This window comes from Diadema setosum, chromosome 17, assembly GCF_964275005.1.
Source record: "Diadema setosum chromosome 17, eeDiaSeto1, whole genome shotgun sequence".
Classification (NCBI taxonomy): domain Eukaryota; kingdom Metazoa; phylum Echinodermata; class Echinoidea; order Diadematoida; family Diadematidae; genus Diadema; species Diadema setosum.
In genome coordinates, this window is record NC_092701.1 from 8,739,650 (window position 1) to 8,759,452 (window position 19,803).

The 19,803-nt window shown below is 37.8% G+C and overlaps 1 protein-coding gene across 1 annotated transcript in view; it reads left to right on the forward strand.

The window, feature by feature from the left end:
- Positions 1-12,576, forward strand: part of LOC140241110 (voltage-dependent calcium channel type A subunit alpha-1-like) — a 229,002-nt gene extending 216,426 nt beyond the window's left edge. Inside the window, exons 43-44 of the mRNA XM_072320878.1 lie at positions 6,509-6,587; positions 11,701-12,576. Of these exons, the coding sequence (XP_072176979.1) occupies positions 6,509-6,587; positions 11,701-12,500 (879 nt within the window). The 3' untranslated portion in view covers positions 12,501-12,576. The remainder of the gene's footprint in view (positions 1-6,508; positions 6,588-11,700) is intronic.
- The last annotated feature ends 7,227 nt before the right edge of the window (positions 12,577-19,803 follow it).

Here is a 19,803-nt window from a genome sequence, read left to right on the forward strand (position 1 = left end):
CATATTAGTCTTAAGACAGACTGATCACAAATGCTTTAAACAAAAAAGAGGGCAGATCTTTTGCAAATGTTGACTTTGCCAAACAGAGATGCATGTTTGCAAATTTCAAAGGAGAAGGAAAGATTAAAAACAACTCATACCTTTTTATCTCCACAAGTGCAACATGACTTTACATGTAGATGCTATTCCTTCATTGATGCATCTCAAAATAAACTTTGTATTTAATCTCAGAGAGGCTGAACTTTTCATTAAGTATTTGTTTACGTTTCTGCCCAACGTCGCTAGATCATTATTGTGGAATGATCATAACAGTGAATGTTTTTAATGACATTCTTTCTGCAAGCGTAATGCAGTCATGTTGTGATATTGCAGACAGAAATGCAGCCAAGATTATTGCGATAAAGGGCATCACACATGCCTTGATAGGTTTTTCAATATTTGTAGAATATCTGACCTCACCGGAAAAAAAAAAAAGTTTGACAGGCTTGGTGTTGCTGATGATGCTTTTTGTGTCAGAGAAAAAAAGAAGGAAAAATAAAATGTGGAGATGTTTTCACATGACTAATTTATTATTTTTTTTTTTTTTGGTTTAAATATGATACTATAATGCTTAAACATGTCCATTTTCTGTTTCATTTTTTTTTGCCAATGAAAAGTATTTTTGTTGCCAATAAATCTGTTCTCACTACGCACACTTTAATGCATGAGCTGTGGAGAAGTCAATAGCAGTATACAAGCCTACCACAAGCCGAGTGTATCGAGTCGGCTTTTTCAGTTTCTTTTTCATTTGCACTATGTAGGTGTGTTTCTCTTGTCAGCTTGTATCATTTTGTGCTTGAAATAATCAAATGTATATTTCATTTGTCCTTGTTTTTCATTACTTCTCTTTTGATTTCCCCCGAGAACAATTGTTTGATTTGTTTTCGATGTCGATGATTTTGAATTTGATTATGAGTTTTTCATTATCATTTCTTTTTATTTTGCTTTTCTTTAAAAAAAAAATCAACTCTTTCTAATTACACTCAAAGCATTCCTTGGACAAGCATGCCACACAGTATTCACACAACACTGGGGGTGGTCATCCACCTTCCTCTCAATCCGATTATAGTCTGGCCAGGGGTGGGGGAGGTCAGGGCCGGGACAGGGCGCGGCCCCGATCGCGGCATTCCGTCGCTACCAGTAGCGATGAGGTGCCGTTCTCTGAGCGTGGGGAGTATCGCGACAGTGAGGACAAGCGTCGCTCTCATAGTCTACAGCATTCCCTTCCTCCCACTGATTACGAGTATGATCAATCGAGGGAAAGGCCTTCCCGATCCGGGCGTCAGGGCGGTGATGGTCGTAGATCTAGGGGTGACGGGAGTAGGGGCGATCATCCCGATGGACACTATGACCACAGAAGTCCTCGATACCCAGAAGATGAAGAGGGACGTTACTCGGAGCGGAGGACATTGCCTAGCAACGAGCGAGCCCGCTCTAATCGTACCCCCGATGTGGAGTGGAGAGACCATTTGCGATCTAGACATGGGTCGGCACCGGCCCAGCCCATATCTGGATCAGCGCCCTATGAAGAGCGTAGGCACCCCAAGAGACACTCGGTGGCGTCACCCAATACACCCGACTTCCAGTACCACGGGCATGGGGACCGCCGGGGAGGGATGCACACCAGCACACCGATCGGCGAGGATAGGAGGGATGGTAGGAGACAATCATCCGAACAGTCTTCCTGGAAACGAGCGTACCGACATGATGATGCCTTAATAGACACTAGACCGAACCCGCAGGACGTCATACTAGAAGAGGATGAGTTCGAGAAGGGCAACCCCAGAGATAGTAGTGATGTCATGCGCAGGACAGCTCGAAACAATAGGAAAAATAGCGGAGGTCATCTAGGTCAGTACCAGAAGTTTGATAACTCCCTAGACGAAGACCTGCCCCCAACCCCCGGCCAGGAGGTGAAAGGAGAGAGAGGTATAGTGGGTAGTGGCTACCGCACTCAGGATGTCACTACATCCTCCAACAAGCACTCAACAAACTACACTAGGCCTCCAGAGGTGATTTTCTCATAATGTTGTGTCTGCCCATGTCATATGCCTTGAAGACTTGGCTGTCATGACCCTCATCTTTATTCCCATCCTATGGCATCTCTCTTTCTATCTCCCTCTCTGTCTCCATCTCTTTCTCATCTCTCACTCCATCTCTTTTAGTCTATTTGTCTATCATTTACCCATCTATCTAATCATTTACCTTTCCATCTATCTATCTATCTATCTATCTATCATTTATTTATCTATCACATCTCTCACTCCATCTCTTTTAGTCTATTTGTCTATCATCTACCCATCTATCTAATCATTTATCTTTCCATCTATCTATCTATCTATCTACCATCTATTTATCTATCACCTATTTGTCTGTTTGTATATCATCTATCCATCTATCTGATCATTTATCTTTCCATCTATCTATCTATCTATCTATCTGTCATATATCTATCATCTTTTTACCTATTACCTATCAATCTATTTATATTATCTTTCTATCTACTTATCTGTCATCTGTAATCTATCTATATATCTATCATCTGTCTATCTATTCATCTATCTTAATCTGTCTATTTATCCCTTATCTTCATCTATCTATCTCTCTCAATATATTCTATGTTATTTCTTTCCACATTCATTCTATGTTGGAATCATATTCATCTTTACCACATCTGCCTGTATCTTTAAGTATATCCCTCTTTCAGTCTTTTTTCTGTTCTTCTGTCTCTCCATCTCCTTTTATTTTTCCTTCTCACCATCTCATTCTTCCGAAGTGTAATTTGTACACCTATGTCCTGTTTAATGCATTCCTATCAATTCTTTTTCCTCTTTCTATCTCTCCTTTACAGTTACCACTATATTTCTGACTCTGTATTTTCTGATTAACTTCATCTTCTACTTTTCCCTTCTATCTATCTCTGTCTTTATTTCCTCTCTTTTCTCCTCCTCTTTGTGTCTCTTGTTCTTCCAAAGTGTGATTTGTATGTCTAAGTCCTGTTTTATGCATTCTTGCATTCCTATTAATTCTCATTCACTGTCTTTCTATTTATCCCTTTCTCAACTGTCTATGTATTTCTGACTCTATTTTGCCCCTATAACTTCATCTCCTACTTCTCCCTTCTGTCAATCTCTGTCTCCTTCTAATGTTCTCTCCTCTTTAGTATCTCCCAGTCTCCTTTCTCTCTTCTCGTTCACTCTATCTTTCACTCACTGTTCGTCTTATCTTGCTCTTGTACTCATCCCTATTTTTCATATCACTGTCTCCTTCTGTTTTTCCTTCTTCTTTCTTTGCTTCCACGCTCTCACTCTCTCTCTATCTATCTATCTATCTATCTATCTATCTATCTATCTATCTGTCATACTATCATCTAGAAGATCTCCTTTGAAAAGTTGACACCCCCTTGTGGTTGTGGCTGGACTTTTTTTCAGAGTGGAACCAGTTTAACCGTGTTGTTTGCTCATAGTGTTTGATGTGGAAAACAATGTTGCCAAAGGTTCTTCTGTAAGTTGCCATAGGTTGCTGGAGCAACCACAAATGTTCAGGCATTCAAGAAAAAAAAAATGTCTGTAAGTTTCACATTGTTTCAAAATGAATATGTTTCTTTATGTAATCTATTTACTACAACACTGCACTATTTTGAATGTTTACAAATTTTATACACTGCAGAATTTGTACAAGTATTTTTTTTTTTCAGAAACTTTACAAGGACCATTGGCAACATTGCTGTAGTTTGCTTAGATTTCACATCTCTTTAAATAATAAAAAAAAAAAATGAGCTATGGGATGGACATTTCTTCCCTTTCTTTTTGTTCTTCTTTCCCCTTAAGAACAGATTGATTCGTTCTAATGCAGTCCACTATTTGAAGTAAATTAAAGTCAGTCCTTCATGACAGAGATAACACAAGCACAAAGCAAAAAAGTTGGCATTAACATGTCAGATTAGCCCTTGTAAAATTTATGTAAAGACCTATGAAATACCTAAAAGACTTTAGTCATTGGCCAAGGGGGAAAAAAAAAGAAAAATTGATTATTTTCTTTAACTATTATTCCTTAAGTACCACTGAAGTTCACCAGCAAAATATGCTTTGTCAAAAATCTGTGCTGATTCTTTAGAATATATATATGTTTTTAATTAATATTACCAAAAACCCATTTTTGGATCAAACAAGTTGTTTAAAAATTTAGTTTCAATTCTCCGCTCACGCTAACATGCAAAATAGAGATATGATTTGTGTATTGGTTGCAACGCAAATAGACAATTATCATTATTAGATAATGGTTATTCTTGATGATAAACAAATCCTTTATTACTCTCATTAACATCACTCACCTCATAATCTCTCTCTTAGCTTATATTTTTCTTCTTTCAATAGTATATTGATATTTTGCCAACTTTCTCATTAATATAACTTAATCTGCGTTGATATACACACATCACAGAGCATACATTTTCTCTTTGTTCTAAATTTCTTCTCCCTTGCTATATATATCTCTCCTTCTCTCTTTTGCTGTGTTTGTAAGTCTCATAATTAATGATACTGATGGTCTAGTAGAAAATGTCTTACCCTTTGGTGATTCGTCTGTTGATATGTGATCGATTCCCTGCAACAAGTGGTGTTAGTGTTGACAGGATAGATGCAGTCATCGCACTCACTTACCTCTTTCTGGTAGTAACATCAGCTTCTTTTGGTAGGAGTTGCTTCCCTGAAGTTGTTTCCCAAGAGACATGCAGGAGGTACTGAGCAGCGCTCGTCATGAATTCTTTTCTGGAAGCCATCTTCCGAAGATGTTGACCTATCAAGACTAATGTCTTCTTTGGAAATGGTTTCCATGGTGACCCCTTTCATGTTCGAATCTTCACTGTCTTGGATGGTTCCATCATTCTAAATGAAAAATATCAACATGAATCTCTTCCATACAGTTCTTGAGATAACTCAATGAAGAATATCTACACAAAGCAGCAGAACAGTCTGAAATATACAAGTACAAATTTGCCTCTCATTTATTTAATTTATCAGACATTTTAGTCATCAAATCTTGCCAAAGTATCTATCAGTGCTGATCTATTATTACAGTTTATTTTTTTAGTGAAAGCATTTTATTTCTTTTGGTCAATTTAACTTTAGAATTATGGCTAAAACATGCAATTCTTGCATATGTTCTTCCTGCCCTATTTGTGAATTTGCTTTCATATTCAATGTGTTTCTATCTCACACTTCAAAACTAGGCTGTAAGCTTGATATCAGATCATGATACTGTGACTGTGGCCAGGTCCCATCCCTCCAGCTAGCATACATAACATTTTACTGTTATTATGATAAAAGAATCTCAGAGCAAGAATAACATGCTGAGAAGTTTTTCATGTGCAAATTTACGTCTTGCTGGCATCCATCACTATTTTGTGACGGAAATGCAACCACTGCCCTTCAAATAATCCTGAGTATTAGTTTGTAAATCGAGTTGTAATGTGTGATTTAAATCAGCACAAGGCACAATGGCTCTATCACACCCTCGCTACATCATTTCACTGCACTGTGTTTGTAAGGCTTTGGTGCTAGTGAACATTGTTTTTGTTTTTTTTTTAAGCAAAGCATATTTGCCTGGGTTTTTTATGCTGGCTAAGAGTGTTAGTTAATTCTATATTCAAAGTAAAGGCTCAGTCAGATTTTACATGTTTTCCTAGTTTTGAGGTGAAATTACTTTGTTGGGTAAAATAGTATTTTTTGTAGGATCAATACAGGTTGATGCCAAAGTAGTTTATGGGGCACAATGATTCAAATTTGGCCTTTCCCCAGTCTTGTTAGCCTGTTTTTGCATGCCTTTCTTGGTAGCTCCCTCTTTTCATTTCTTCTTTTCCTAAACCTGGTTTTGAACCTCCATTGTTGCATGCCAAAAATGTTTGCAATGTGTTTCTTCATTTATTTCAATTTGTTTTCACATCAGCATCACTCAAAAATTGTTTTTAATTTCATTTCTCATTTCTGCACAAATATTTGAGTTCTGTTTTGATCACTCATTTCCATGTTTGGTAGAATGCTTCATATCAATGCACTGCTTAATGCTTAAAAGATTTGTGTTTTTCCTTTTTCCCCAGGCGTTTGCTAACTCGCTGGATTTGTGTCGATCTAAATTAGAATGAATGCATTCATTAATTTCTCATCGCAAACTTTGTTTCCACCTGAATTTCCATGAATCATGATAGTTTGGGTTTCACCTTAGACCTTCTAAATCATCTAGATTTGAATGTGTCCATATCCATCTTAATCTACTTTTTTTTTTTTGGTTAATGATGACATGCCATTCAATGCAAGAAGGATTTTATTTTCATTAATTCTTTTTTGGTTGGTTTGAGTAACTGCAGGCGGAGTGATGTTCTGCCAGTTTGAGTTGTTTTTTTGTTGATTGCACTAACCTATATATTCGTTTGATTGGTCTCCCTCCATCCCCCTTGCGTGCCTCAATAAAGGGTCCCTGTAATAGTAGCCGTCATGAACGGCTGGATTCGGAGGAAAGCGTCTCATCCTCCCAACCTCTCTTAAGCCCAGGTAACCACACGTCTCCATGGCAACCGCCTCAGCCACCACCACCACCACCACCACTGCCACCATCATCACACTCTTTGATCCCACGATTGCTTAAACACACACTCACACACACACACACACTGACACATGCACACAGAAGTGAACACATGCCGTCACAAAAATCTACGTTTGTACCTGCCAGTACCTGTTCTGAGTGTGCGCCATAATGTGGTCTTTTTCATACTTTTTTTTTTCCCCCCCTTAATCTCTCACCTGCGTTTTTAGAAGAGTCAGTACCGTATTTTGCAGTAATAACATGCAGTGCCCGGAAAATGACTTGAGTTGAATCATGTTGCGCACTTGGCTGACGCAAATTTTGTGTGTATGTGAATGTCGTTCCCTCTCGTTGTCACTTGAGTAATAGTAACTCAGAGTTCTGCTCTCCAAACTCTGCTTTGATTTTGTTGCAGCATTAGACTAATGACTATGTTTACTAATGGTAAGGGTGCATAGCCACGTAACGCTCCCGTCTGGATGCAGAAGTGGTAGGCATGGCTGGAATCTGTTCAGAAAAAAAAAAAAAAGATTATTTGAGGCTTGAGCCATTATTGTAGACATTCTTGAAGATTTTATCATAATATATGCTACCAATAGGGCTGGTAGTGAATTGCAATCCTCAATGATATTAGAAATTAACTCTGAAATTATTTATGAATATAATTTATTGTGACCTGCCACAAAAAAAGTTTGATGAAGTCGCTAAAACATCAGTACATTGTTCTCATTATCATGTTATTCTACAAACATAAGAGTTTCCAATGTCATATAATTTGTCCTTTCTTATTGAAACCAAACCAGAGAAGAGCCCAGTTTAAAAAAAAAAGAAAAGAAATACTTTATGAAGTCAAGGATACTGGAGACCTGGCATTTAAACACTAGAGGTCAATTCAAAACACAAATACAATACACTTTATTTACATTTTAAAAAGATACATTAAAAAAAAATCCATAAAATGTCCACAGACTATTATAATGAAAGAAAACTTCCAATTTTCAACATAAATATGTTCTTAGGATTTTTCTCAGACAAATTGCTTGATTTGAAAGTTGGTCTGGTATTTTCAAAGCTTTTATTGTCTATGATTTTACAAGTATAACATGCTGCTACATCACAACAAAAAATAAAAATAAAATGATTTGTGGCTCAAAGTCTCTGATAGTCTTTGATAAACAAATGGTAAACAAAAAAAAATAATAAGCATGGAGGCTCTTGAGATTGGTAAGTCATAATACTGCCAGTCACAACATCATTATTTTTAGATGATCCAGCAGTGCCAGCTACCACTCCCGCTCTCAGGCATCAAGAGTAACTTTTGCAGCCTATATAGAAGAATAGCTCCTATTCGTTCTGTACCATCTGCAATTTCTGTGCCTCGGATTACGAGCCATCACTCTTGATTTCCAGGCAAAACTTTTCCTCAGCCACATTTACAGTCTGCGTGTTCTTCTGACCAACACAACGAAACAATCACCCGAACACACACCATTCTCTTTTCTTCCCATCTTTCAATTTCTCAATTTCCAACGTTGAGTTGTGTTTTTTTTTCTGTTGGTTTCTTTTTAATCTTTCATTTTTATTTCAATGTCTGAAAAAAATAAAGAAAACAGGAATGAACATATCAATATTCGTGTCTGTTTCCAAGAAGATGTTATGTATGTAAGAGCCTGTGCTTGTGATGTTGCTTTATTGTGATGTCAGCCATGTTTGTTTGTTCCAGGGGCAATGAATGTTTGCGTCAATGTTGTGCAGATGTATATTTTATCTGTATTGTGGTTTTGTGATTTGTTTCCGTAAGTTCTTCCCCTCCCAATTTACCTTGTGTAAATGTGTTGCAATACCCAACACCAGCACATTTTGTGCCGAAAAAGAAAAGGGAAAAGTCATGCTATGTTATGAATGCTGCTATGTGTATGTTCATCACAATTTTTACTCACAAATACTGTTGTGTAATACTTGTTACACTCGTTATTGTTATCGTTACTGCCGTTATTATTATGTGAGGTTTTGTGCAAAAAGCTTGTAGGCTGTGATTATGAACAATCACACAGAGTTCTGTACAGGATCATATGACGTCATTGCTTAAAGCTTTCAGTTTATTTTTCTGGAAACATTCAGTGTCTATGTCGCTATACTCACTGTCATTTTCATTAACAATAACCAAGTACCAGGGACAATTAGCATTTTGTTAAAGTGTAATTTCCAATTCTGGTGCTACAATGTCTTACTACAATGTCAATACTGGTGCTATACAATGTCTTGATTATTCAACCACAGAATGGCTCTCATCTCATATTTGATATAAAAATTCAAGTTCATCCCTTAAAAATCTAGTTATTGTTCATTACACTGATTGGGCAATGCTTGATCTTAGAAAGAAAAAAAAAGGTTACTTTAGTGATGTCATCAATGTAACAACAATCATGGGGTCATGTTGTTACCATAATTGTGGCAAGTTTTGAGATCATTGGTTATCATATATTATTATTTCAGTCAACATCACAGTATAAACAAAAACAGAGCAATAGTGAGAACATTTATGAAAACTTCAGCCAGTAGAAATTCTGGTAATTTGACATGCAATGGAGTCCATCTGGTAATCAATCATACTGTGCAGCTACTTTGAGGCAGAAACAAACAAAAAAAGAATGAAAAGACAGAAACCCAAACAATTTTTTTTTAATCCTCCTTCATATTTTGGGCTTGGTTTGAGAAATTTGTACTATCAAGCACTTGAAGAGGTGTGGGCGTGATTATCACTTGCCAAGATGTCCAGAAAATTACAAGGTTGAAATGTTTGCTTTTTCATACAAACAAAATATGAAAACTCTTCAGAGATGTTAAAGGAGCACTGAGTACTCATTTTTTCTTTAGTAGTAATGTCATACTCATTAAAATGAATTGATTTGAATAGATATGCAGTACCCACTGCTATAAAGGATGAGCACCAGCACTGGCTGTCTGGCAGAAGCTTGGTAGTCTAGTGGATATGACACCTGTTTAATAATCAGGAGATCGTTGATTCAAATCCAACCCAAGAATGTGTGCCCATGATTTTTTGTTATAGCTACTATTAAATAAAACACTGAATAATCAATGCTTATTTATATCAATGAAGGGTAAGTTGGCAATAAGTTGCAAAAGAAAAACACCACAAATTGATGCAAGAGTTCGTTAATTTAAAGGGGGAAAATACTCAATCTTACTTTTAATTAATTTTTTCTGGATAGGCTGTGTCCACTTTCCCTTCGACTCTATGCTTTGATGTTGAATTTTGCACTATTAATCAGTAAGTTTTGTTCGATTATTAATTGTGTTTTGTACTGATATATTAATATATTATATTTATGGATATGTGTGCACAACCCAAGTGTTTTGTTATTGTTGTGTTTGTTTCGCTCTCTGTTATTCCATACTTTAAGTTTTCAAGTTTGATTTACCTCATACAAAAAAAAAGAAAATAAAATTCAAGAATACAGATGTAATCAAAGGAGCAGATTATCAAATATTTGACTAAATACAATATGGCTAAAATTACCCACAAGTAGTATATGTACAGTCTATAATGCTTTCTGTGGTTTTGATATAGTATTCGCTCTTTTCTTTCCAATCTGCCCCATAGTATTCATGGGAAATATTTCTTCTCATAGGATAGTATTTCTTTTTAAATGAAAAGGCACCATGCTCTGGAAGGTCTGCTTGTTTTTTTGTAAACATCAGGAATCAGAATAAACATGCAAAACAATTGGCAGATTTCTTTTAGGGTAGAAAGATCACCATTACGTGACGTCTTTGTCTGATATTATTTCGTCTTTGCTCAAATACTTGATACGTCCCAGCAAAAAGCCCCCGATGTCAATAGGAAATTCCTGTGGTTGAAAACACCATTTGTTTCAGGAAGCATACCATCATGTTAGTTTCCTTCTTATATGATATCCTTCCTCGCTGCAAATAAAAGTTATAAAAATGGTACCCGGTTCACGTCCATTTCCAGTTCCGTATCCCACCCTCCTATGTTATTGCCACATGTTCGCACTTGTTGTTGCACCAACCTTTTTTTTTTACGTGTTTGTGACAATGCAAAACTCATATGCTATACACAATCTATGATATAACAGTTGACATACATCTGTGCCATATTTGAATATCAGAAGTACGCCAGTATAAATATCACTGTTAACGATAAATGTCTTTGCATGTCTTTTTTTTTTATATTGAATGCTGTCCATTGATGGGTAATGTCTTGAAAGCTTTTATATGTTTGAGTTTTAGTATCAATTAAGTCATGAGAAATGAACAGTTTCACTGTGCATGTTGTTTTTTGCTATGTTTAGCTTGATGCTAAAAGATGGTATTGTGATTCACTACAGAGACCTCCATGTCATGCACATTTTTACCTTGACTTTCTTGTAAGGGTAGATTTGAATTCAAAATATTTAGATAATTGGCAGTGCAAGTATGGATGAATACCTTCTATTTAAGTTTGTGCTGTGCTCTGAAATACCTTTGTTAAAACACCCGAGTATGATATGAACTTTTAAACACTGAATCCCAGTAAGCTGGTTCTGTCAAAGGAGTTACGTGTAGGGAGGACAATTCTAATTTGAAATGCAATGAACAGTAATAAACAACATGATAACATCTGTTGTAGGAACTTTTTGAGTATATGTGCAGGTAGCTAAAGGTCAAAGCACTGTACAATTCATTTGTCAATAAATGTATTCAAATCACAAACAGCAAACATACGTTGTGTCTTCCGCCATCTCTGTCTATCACAGTTACCATGGCAGCAGCCAGGAAGCACCAATCAGTTTGTAATTATTTGAGCTGTTGCCATGGCAACTACAATCATTTGTAACCTTTAAAATAATTTCAAATATTTCCATGAAATGGACCCCAGATTTCTTTCTTTTTTTCTACTACAACTTCTATACCTTTGAGTTGCTGACTATTTGGAGAATGACCACTCAAAGTGCCCAATAAGCCTAATGAATACACCTATAGAGTACTATTTCAACAGGACTTCTGATCTATTGTCCAAATGTTGATGGTCAGCTCTCCTGTTTATCTTTCCAGGTCGGTCCCCGTCTCCTTCTAGACGAAGAGCACCTGTAATCGGCCGCGACGTGTCCCCACAGCGGTTCCCGCCCCACTCACCGACAACCAGGCGGAGGGATCGTCACCGCGGTCCCGACTACGTTGAATTCCACGACCGCGATGTGTACGATGATTACCCCTACGAGGACCCCTTCGTGCCGGAGAGACCCAGCAGTCAACGACGCCCCTCCCCGAGCTGGCGAGAGCCCAGGGATACCTTACAGGCGGGCCCCTCCCAGTCCGGGCGGGCCCCCAGCAGCGAGAGAGTGGACCATGAGGGCGCCCATTCCAGCCCTCCATCCCGGAAGCACACAGGCCGCAGATTACCCACAGTGCCGGGCGAGGGCCGCAGTGGCAGCGGTGGTGGTGGTGGCGGCGGCTCCGGAAACATTACGCCCAGGCAGCGGCAGCGACCGTCGGCACCGCGCAGCCGAGACCACAGCCCCATGCGGCTACCACCGCCGCAGCACGTGCCCCGGGGCAGTGGGGGAGGGAGTAAGGGAGACCCACGGATGCCCCCAGATGAGAAACCACCGCATTACGACGTGGTGATGAGGACTCAAGAGCAGGGCCCGTCAGACCCGCACGTTGACCCTCGCATGCCAAACGGATACCGGCCCGGAGGGGTGGAGAAAGGGCGTGGTCATGGCACTCAGGCCCACAGTCCGCGAAGAACCCCGCAGGGAGTGCCCAGGGGACCGGGGCGCAAGCATGTGACTGACAATGGACAAGGGGGTGTGGCTGGTTACTCGGATACTGAGGAAGACGAGTGGGCGTGATTGTACATATTCAATTCAATTCCTTCCACTTTTTTGACTTTAGAACTTTTCAATGACCGCAATTGACAGTGCTTCTTTCCTAACTGCTTATTTGTGTAAACTAGTATGTATTTGATTGAACGCTTTGTGGTGGTTGTGTGAGATAGACTCATCTTAAGGGAAAGTTTGGTAGGATTGAGCGATATCAAGTTTAATATCTCATCAGGGTGTGAATTGGTGTTCGAACACAAAGGTCTGTGGAGACTGAAGGACCTGATTTTCAAGTCTACTCATTAATTCCTTCAAGAAATATGACTCTTGTAAATGTCATTTTTTTTTTGTATTCATTTGTTTTGGTTCTGATGTCATTACCGGGTTTTGTTTCATCCTCAGTGAAGATCCATCTTATTATGTTTTGATTTGATGTGATGATGATTTTTGTCAAAGTGTGTGAATTGACAATTTAAAAGTACATGTACCTGCAATACAGGAGCTCAATGCTGTATCCGATGCTCCTTAAATTAGCTGTCTTGCTGAAGGCTGTCAAAGTGATTTTTTTTTTTATTTTGATTCCCGCTTGAACCAAGAACTTGCAACAGGTTGCAGTGAAGTAGGAATTTCCCCTCATAGACTTCATGTTTTCATTCTCCAAAATACGTCTATAGGTGGCATCCATAGGTGTGGATGAGGAATTGGTATTTTCCGGCAGACTACGTAGGATAGCTGATGCTGTTATGTATTTCGCCCTCATAGTGCAGGACTTTATCTCAATTTTCATGAAGCATGTCACCAGCCTATCATACCTATAGACTTCATTTTATTTCAGGGGGAAGTAAGATTTTTCAATCTGAGATTTTTATTTTTTTTTTAAATATATTCTCGCATATAAGAGAGTGAGAGAAGGGTAGGGGTTGGCACAGTTTTTCTTAATTTCTCAATCAAGATGCATATATGTATCTCCTCATTCTAAAGATACTTCACCACAGTTGAAAACATAATTTGTCCCCTTCTTCTACATCCTTGTTGTTGTAGTAGCCGTCAATGTCAAATCTTATCTTCTTTCTTTCTTCTTTTCCTTCTCTTTCACTCTTTCTTGTTCTCTTTCATTTTTTCTTTCCTTCATTTCTACAACTATCCTTGTTTCAGTCCTATTATAAGAACACAAATCTTTGGCGCTTTTCAGTTCTTCCTTCTAACTGCCTCATGTCCTAGTTAGTTGAGCTGCAAATTCAAAAATCCATTTGAGCTTTAGATTCTACAGTGTCATGTATTAATGACATTCTTCTTCTAAACTGAAATCGCATTGTATTGTCTAGGCCTACTATTTATCCATCCATCTGCAGTTCTCGTAAACTTCAGCATGGGAAAACAAAAATCTCTTGAGTTTTATGATATAAGCAGTCATAACCCATCATGTTCAATTTATTACATTCCGCTTCCTACATTGCTATTTTTACTATCCGTTACTCGAATATCTTTCTCAGTTATTATCTATTCACTTGATATTTCTCCTCTTTTCCCTAATGCATTCTTTTCTCCTATGAAGTATGTGGGTATGGAGGTATGCTAGATTTCTGTCGCTGCGTTCATTTCTTTTCCAAGAATTTAAAAAAAAAAATCTTTGCCATCTCAATTTGCACAAATTGTTGCTGTAAGTTGTAGCAGCATGTTGCGCAGCATTTCAGGACTCGGAAAAGCAGGAACTCGGAAAGCAGGATTCGGAATTAGGGGATGATTCGTAAGAATCACAGACTAGACTTACGAGAGTAGAAGTTGGTAGAAGACAGTTAACCATCTGCATGCAACATAAAAAAACTTCTTGTTCGTAGGTTCGTGTGTGGAATTTGTTCACATATAATACATTGTCACTGTAAGGGTCAAATAGAGAATGCCAACCCCTTCCCCCCCCCCCTCTCTCTCTCTCTCTTGCCAGCTTCCTCAGTTCATGAAATTAAAGAATAAATAAATAGAACAGCTGCCATGATGGAATATGTTGTCAACCCTCTCCATAAATGTGGATGATTCTTGCAGAAAATGACAATGTTTTCTTTTTCTAAAGTTAAAATGTCAAATGCCTCAATGTCGTGCTCGAAGAAAAATCTAATGTAATCATGAAAGTGCCATTAGTTGAACCATGGCTGTGTAATATATTCTTTTCTGTTGTTGTTGTTGTTGTTGTTGTTGCAATATGACACAAGAAGCAGGGTTAGCATTTCTCTCATGTGCAGAAATACGGTCAGCTTTTTGCTTTTTAATGACTTCCTCCATTTTTTGTTGGACATGTTTGCAAGCATTCTGTTTTCTGATTTTTTTTTTCTCTCTTCGCAAAGTGAAGAATCTACTTGAGCAGTATGTTCAGCAATTTATAATGTTTTATCAGTCAACTGTACAGATATATTATTAAGCCTATTTACAGGATCATGTTTTGACATGAGAATTGTGAATATAATATATAAATATTATATATATATATATATAAACATATACATATATACATAAATTATTGCCATAACAATTTTATAAAGTGGACGACGTAAATGTTCTTTCTATTCCATGTTACAATACTTGTTGCATATGTGGTATGATATATATATATGCTTTTCAATTATAGCTCATATCTTCTCTCTCTATCTCTCTCTATATATCTCTCTCTGCACCATCTGTGCATATATCTTTCTTACTTCAGGATATTGTGTGTACAAAGCAATGTAATCGTGTTCAGCACATTCCAATAACTAACAGAAACTATGGAATACGTGCAATCAAAATGTTAGGAGTAACATAATAATTGTCTAGGGGAGACAATTCGCAGAACGTGACTTTAACATAATCAAGAACTATTACCGTAGGAGAAAGGACTACCTTCCCTCATTCTGTATGCAAGCGTACTCATACTGTTGACTGTAACCTGAATATGTTATGTAGACTCAAAGCGTAGTCCTTGTTATGTACAGTACGATCAGTCTTTGCACCAACGCAACCCTTGCAGAGCTAGTCTTGCTTTCAGCCTCCCACTGTTTTAAGTCTATCACTTAGCCAACTCCAGTGGAGTGCACTTATTGTGTCCTATAGAATCTTGCCAGTGCTGATTCTACCATTACATATCATAACCACAAAGATATTTTTCTTCAGGTTGTAAATTCCTAAGCGAGCGTGTGCATGCGTGCGTGTGTGTGTGTGTGTATGTGATTGTTCAATGTAACCTTTTCAGCAAAACTTTAGCAAAGTTTGTATTCACAGGGGAAAAAAAGAAAAGGAGTATACCTATAGACTTTTTCTGTCCTCTCCTTCAGTCATATGTTTACAAACAGGAATGCATTGAGAAGAAACTGGCATGTACAATATTATACTGCATTAGTGGACCTCCATACCAGATATGACCTCAGAGAGAATGATGTTAGTCTCAGCACAATGTGACAATGCTGCGTAGTAAAAGTGGATTGATATTCTTGTGAGTCAAGCAGGTCCTGCTCGCCTCCATCGCCCAAACTCGATTTTGAAAGTTGACACGTGAGAGGACAGAAAAACGGGGAAAATATCTGACCCGCGAGTCCGGGCGGATATATTTGCACGAGTGCGCAAATGACGACGAAGAGGGACGATTAATTTGAAGCTCTGTGAGGGTTGCGTGTTTTGTATTTCCAACAATTTTTGTACGTGAATGTGTACCCATAGTGTAAGATATACTCATCGATAGAGGACAAATTATTTAATCTTGCCAGTTGGGTATTGGTTGGGACGTGAAGTCGGTATGCAACAATATTTTCTCATTTTTTATTTTTTTCTTTCGTTTTGTGTATATGTGTTGTAGCCTCTCTCTTTTTCATTTGTCCCTTTCATTTGCTTGCCCTGTCGGCAATATTCCATAAGTCAGACATTATCATATTTCAGTGCATATCTACATTGCAGTGTTAAACATAGTATCCACCAGTTGCTCGTGATTATTCATTGCTTTGGCTTTTTTAAAACTTATTGGCTATCATGTCAATTCATACACACCTCATCAAGTAGGCCATGATATAACATTTGTGTAGTGCATTAATCGTTGTTGATGCCTGTAAGTATACAAAAAGATGTACAGATATAAATGATGACTCTGAAGTTTATTCCTTCTTGGGTTATTCTTTTCTTTTCTTTTTTTTTAACTGAATTTGGATAGTGTTTCATGGAGAGAAGATCTGTAGACATTTTAGAATTTTTTTTTTCAATATCTCTGTTTTCTCTGGATAATTTTTAAGTGCCTACAATGTTGTAGAGCTTTATATATTTTATGTGGCTGGGAGAGAGAAATTCAATTGAATCTAACTCTTGGTCTCAGGTGCTTCATTTTAATTAATGGATTAGACTTGCAGAGAGACTAGTGACGTATTTTATTGGTTGACGCTAGGAAATGTGTTTTTATAGCTATACATACATACATATATATATATTGATATATATACACAATATACATCCATGCTCGATGTCTGATTTTTGTTGTTGTTGTTGTTGTTGTTTCTGTAGGATTTATATGATATGCTGTCTTTCCTAAATATGCAGGTAACAGATTTTGAAATCAGAATGTGTTGCTTCAGTGTTACTGCCTTTCTCTCTCTCTCTCTCTTTCTCCCTCTCTCTCTCTCTCTCTGCATTTTTATGTGAATCTGTCTTTTTTTTTAATCATGTAGAATACCGACTTGTGAATAAGAACTATACAACAATGACTACCCGCTATATCTCCCGGCTTTGACATTTGAAGCCCATAATCGAAACATATAATATCTTGCGTGGTGTTAACGATATACAATTGTACAGGAAACTCCCATATATCAATACTTTTGCTGGCATAGAGCAGAGAATTGCGGCTTTATTGCAGGCCCAGGGCAAGGCAGTACATTGACAAATCTGTCAGGGTGTGTGTCAAAAGCCATGGTAAATTTTTACTACGTCTCTGTAGAAAACATGTAGATGCAATAGCACATAAAAAATATATTGTAGGTCGATAGTGTGATTTGAAGGACTATTTGTAGGCTATCATAGTGATGTAACAGCGATACTGAGAGGTAGCAGATTGTCAAGTGAATCACTACAAGGGATTCTAAAGTCTTTTTTTTTTGCATAGTCCCACCCATCCCTCTTTTTTTTCTTTGTAAGTATCTTGATTATAACTGGTAGCAATGTTAAGGGGCGTGATGATAAATTTCACAAGGATAAACCAGAATGTTGAGTTATCAGATGTGTGAACTGTAATCATGGACTTCCTTAAGTCTATCCATGTTTGACAATGTAGTTTTCTTGACCCATAACTATGCTTGACCCATATTGGAGTGGCCAGTATGATGACCTAATCCCACAGTGCTCTCATGTGAGCCTGCTTTTGGCTCATCTTCAAGTTGTAAAATCCAATGAAAGATTGGACAACATCTTAGGCCAAAGCCCTCCAAATCTTGAAAGCCTCAAATGAGTTATGAAAAGAAAAACCATCCAACTTTAAAACACAAAGAAAAATTATACTGCTGTCATCATGGTTTTATACTTGAAGAGTTTGTTCAAGCTCTGAGACAAGCAAATTGTTTGCCAAGAAGACATTTCATTTTGCATTGACATACGTAGATTCAGCGTGGTAAAAAAAAAAATAGATCACAGGAGAAACTTGTGTCAATGCTTTAGTTAAATTTTGCAGCATGTTGTGGAAGAGGGGCTTCTGCCTGTGCAAATTTTTTCATAATGGCTCTCACTCTATATGAGTTTGCTTTCTTTCCACAAAATTTTAGAATGATGTACATAAGTATCTTCTCAGTGGACTGTTCGATCATATAGAGAGGAATATTGCTTGGTCTGACTAACACACACACTCACACACACACAAACAGACACTGACACATACTCATGCTAGACATGTTGTGAATTAATCTTGACTCGTATAAAGTGAAGAAATACATTTTATGTAGTCTGGCAGACGATCTTGTAGAAGCGATTACACGTATGTCATGTTTATCTACCATGTATTGATTGTATCGCGCTATATTTCCCATGTGGTATTATGGTAACGGAGGCAGCACTGCGTAGTTATGCCTTTGTGTGTTTAAAGTAGTGACAGCACTTTAATCTTGTACAGCTTGGTAATGACTAGGGTGCAAGGTGTATAGGTTGTCTGTAGCGTAGTTGCCAAATAGCACTACACACGATTAAAAAAAAAAAAACAACCATTCCACAATGTTGTGCGGCAACATTCATACGCCATCCATTCCCACGTAAAAAGCATGAAGACTTGGACTTTTGACCTAGAAGGGACTTTGATCTGTCTGGACTGCTACACTAAAACAAACAAACAAACAAACAAAAAGACAGACAGACCAGCAGACAGACAATGATTAATATCTTTCTACTCTGTTCAAACTGTCCCCTTCCTAATATTTTCATTGCTGCATGGAGCTCCATGAAACGATTATTTTTCACTTGTTGGCAGTATGCTGCCATTATGTCTTCAGGAGCTGTGTCACACAAGACATGCCTTTCATTTCCAAAATATATCGGGTTTCATTTTGCAAAGGCATCGTCCGTAATAAACTGTTTTATGATGGACAAAAACATGCATACAGACAGACGTTTGCTTCTCACAGACGACCTCACACCCTCTTGATTTTAGCAGAATCCGTGTGTCAGTTGTCATCGATATATGTTCATGTTTTTACGTTGATTTATGAGAAATATCAAGTCTAACTATGCAAAATAATTTTATGTTCGCTGCTTTTGAGATGTATACACAATGACTTAGGGTTGAGCTGAGTTCAGTATTTGTAGGAAATTCAATTAATCAATTTTACTCTACCTTTGGCTTGACTAGGTAGGTATTTTTATCGTAAATTTTTCTATTATACACTGAAATCAGCATCTATATGAGACAAATGATTACTCTTACATATACACACAAAAAAATCCTATCCAAGATTTGCAAAAGAAGAAAAGAAACCATGTAAGGTGACAAAAAAAAAATTGTAGCTGTGTAGTGTACAGACATATTAGGGTTATCCAGCTTTTTCATGGCCATTGCAGCTATCGAAAGAATAAAATAATCAGATATCGGATGTTTCCTTTTACTATATACGTCATTTGGCAAAATCGGCGTTCAGTACCTACTGAGACCAGGCAGATATTTTCACTCCATCTGAGATGGGGGTAAGGTTTCGGGTGTGCTCTCCTGGTTGCTGAAGAAATAACGGAGGATATTGCACTCCCAGATCCAGGCCGAAACCCCCTGCATCATCCACGTGATTGCCGCAGAGCGTCGGATGGAGAGCGCGCGTCCCGAGTATCATGTATGAGGCACACTTTCGCATAAGGC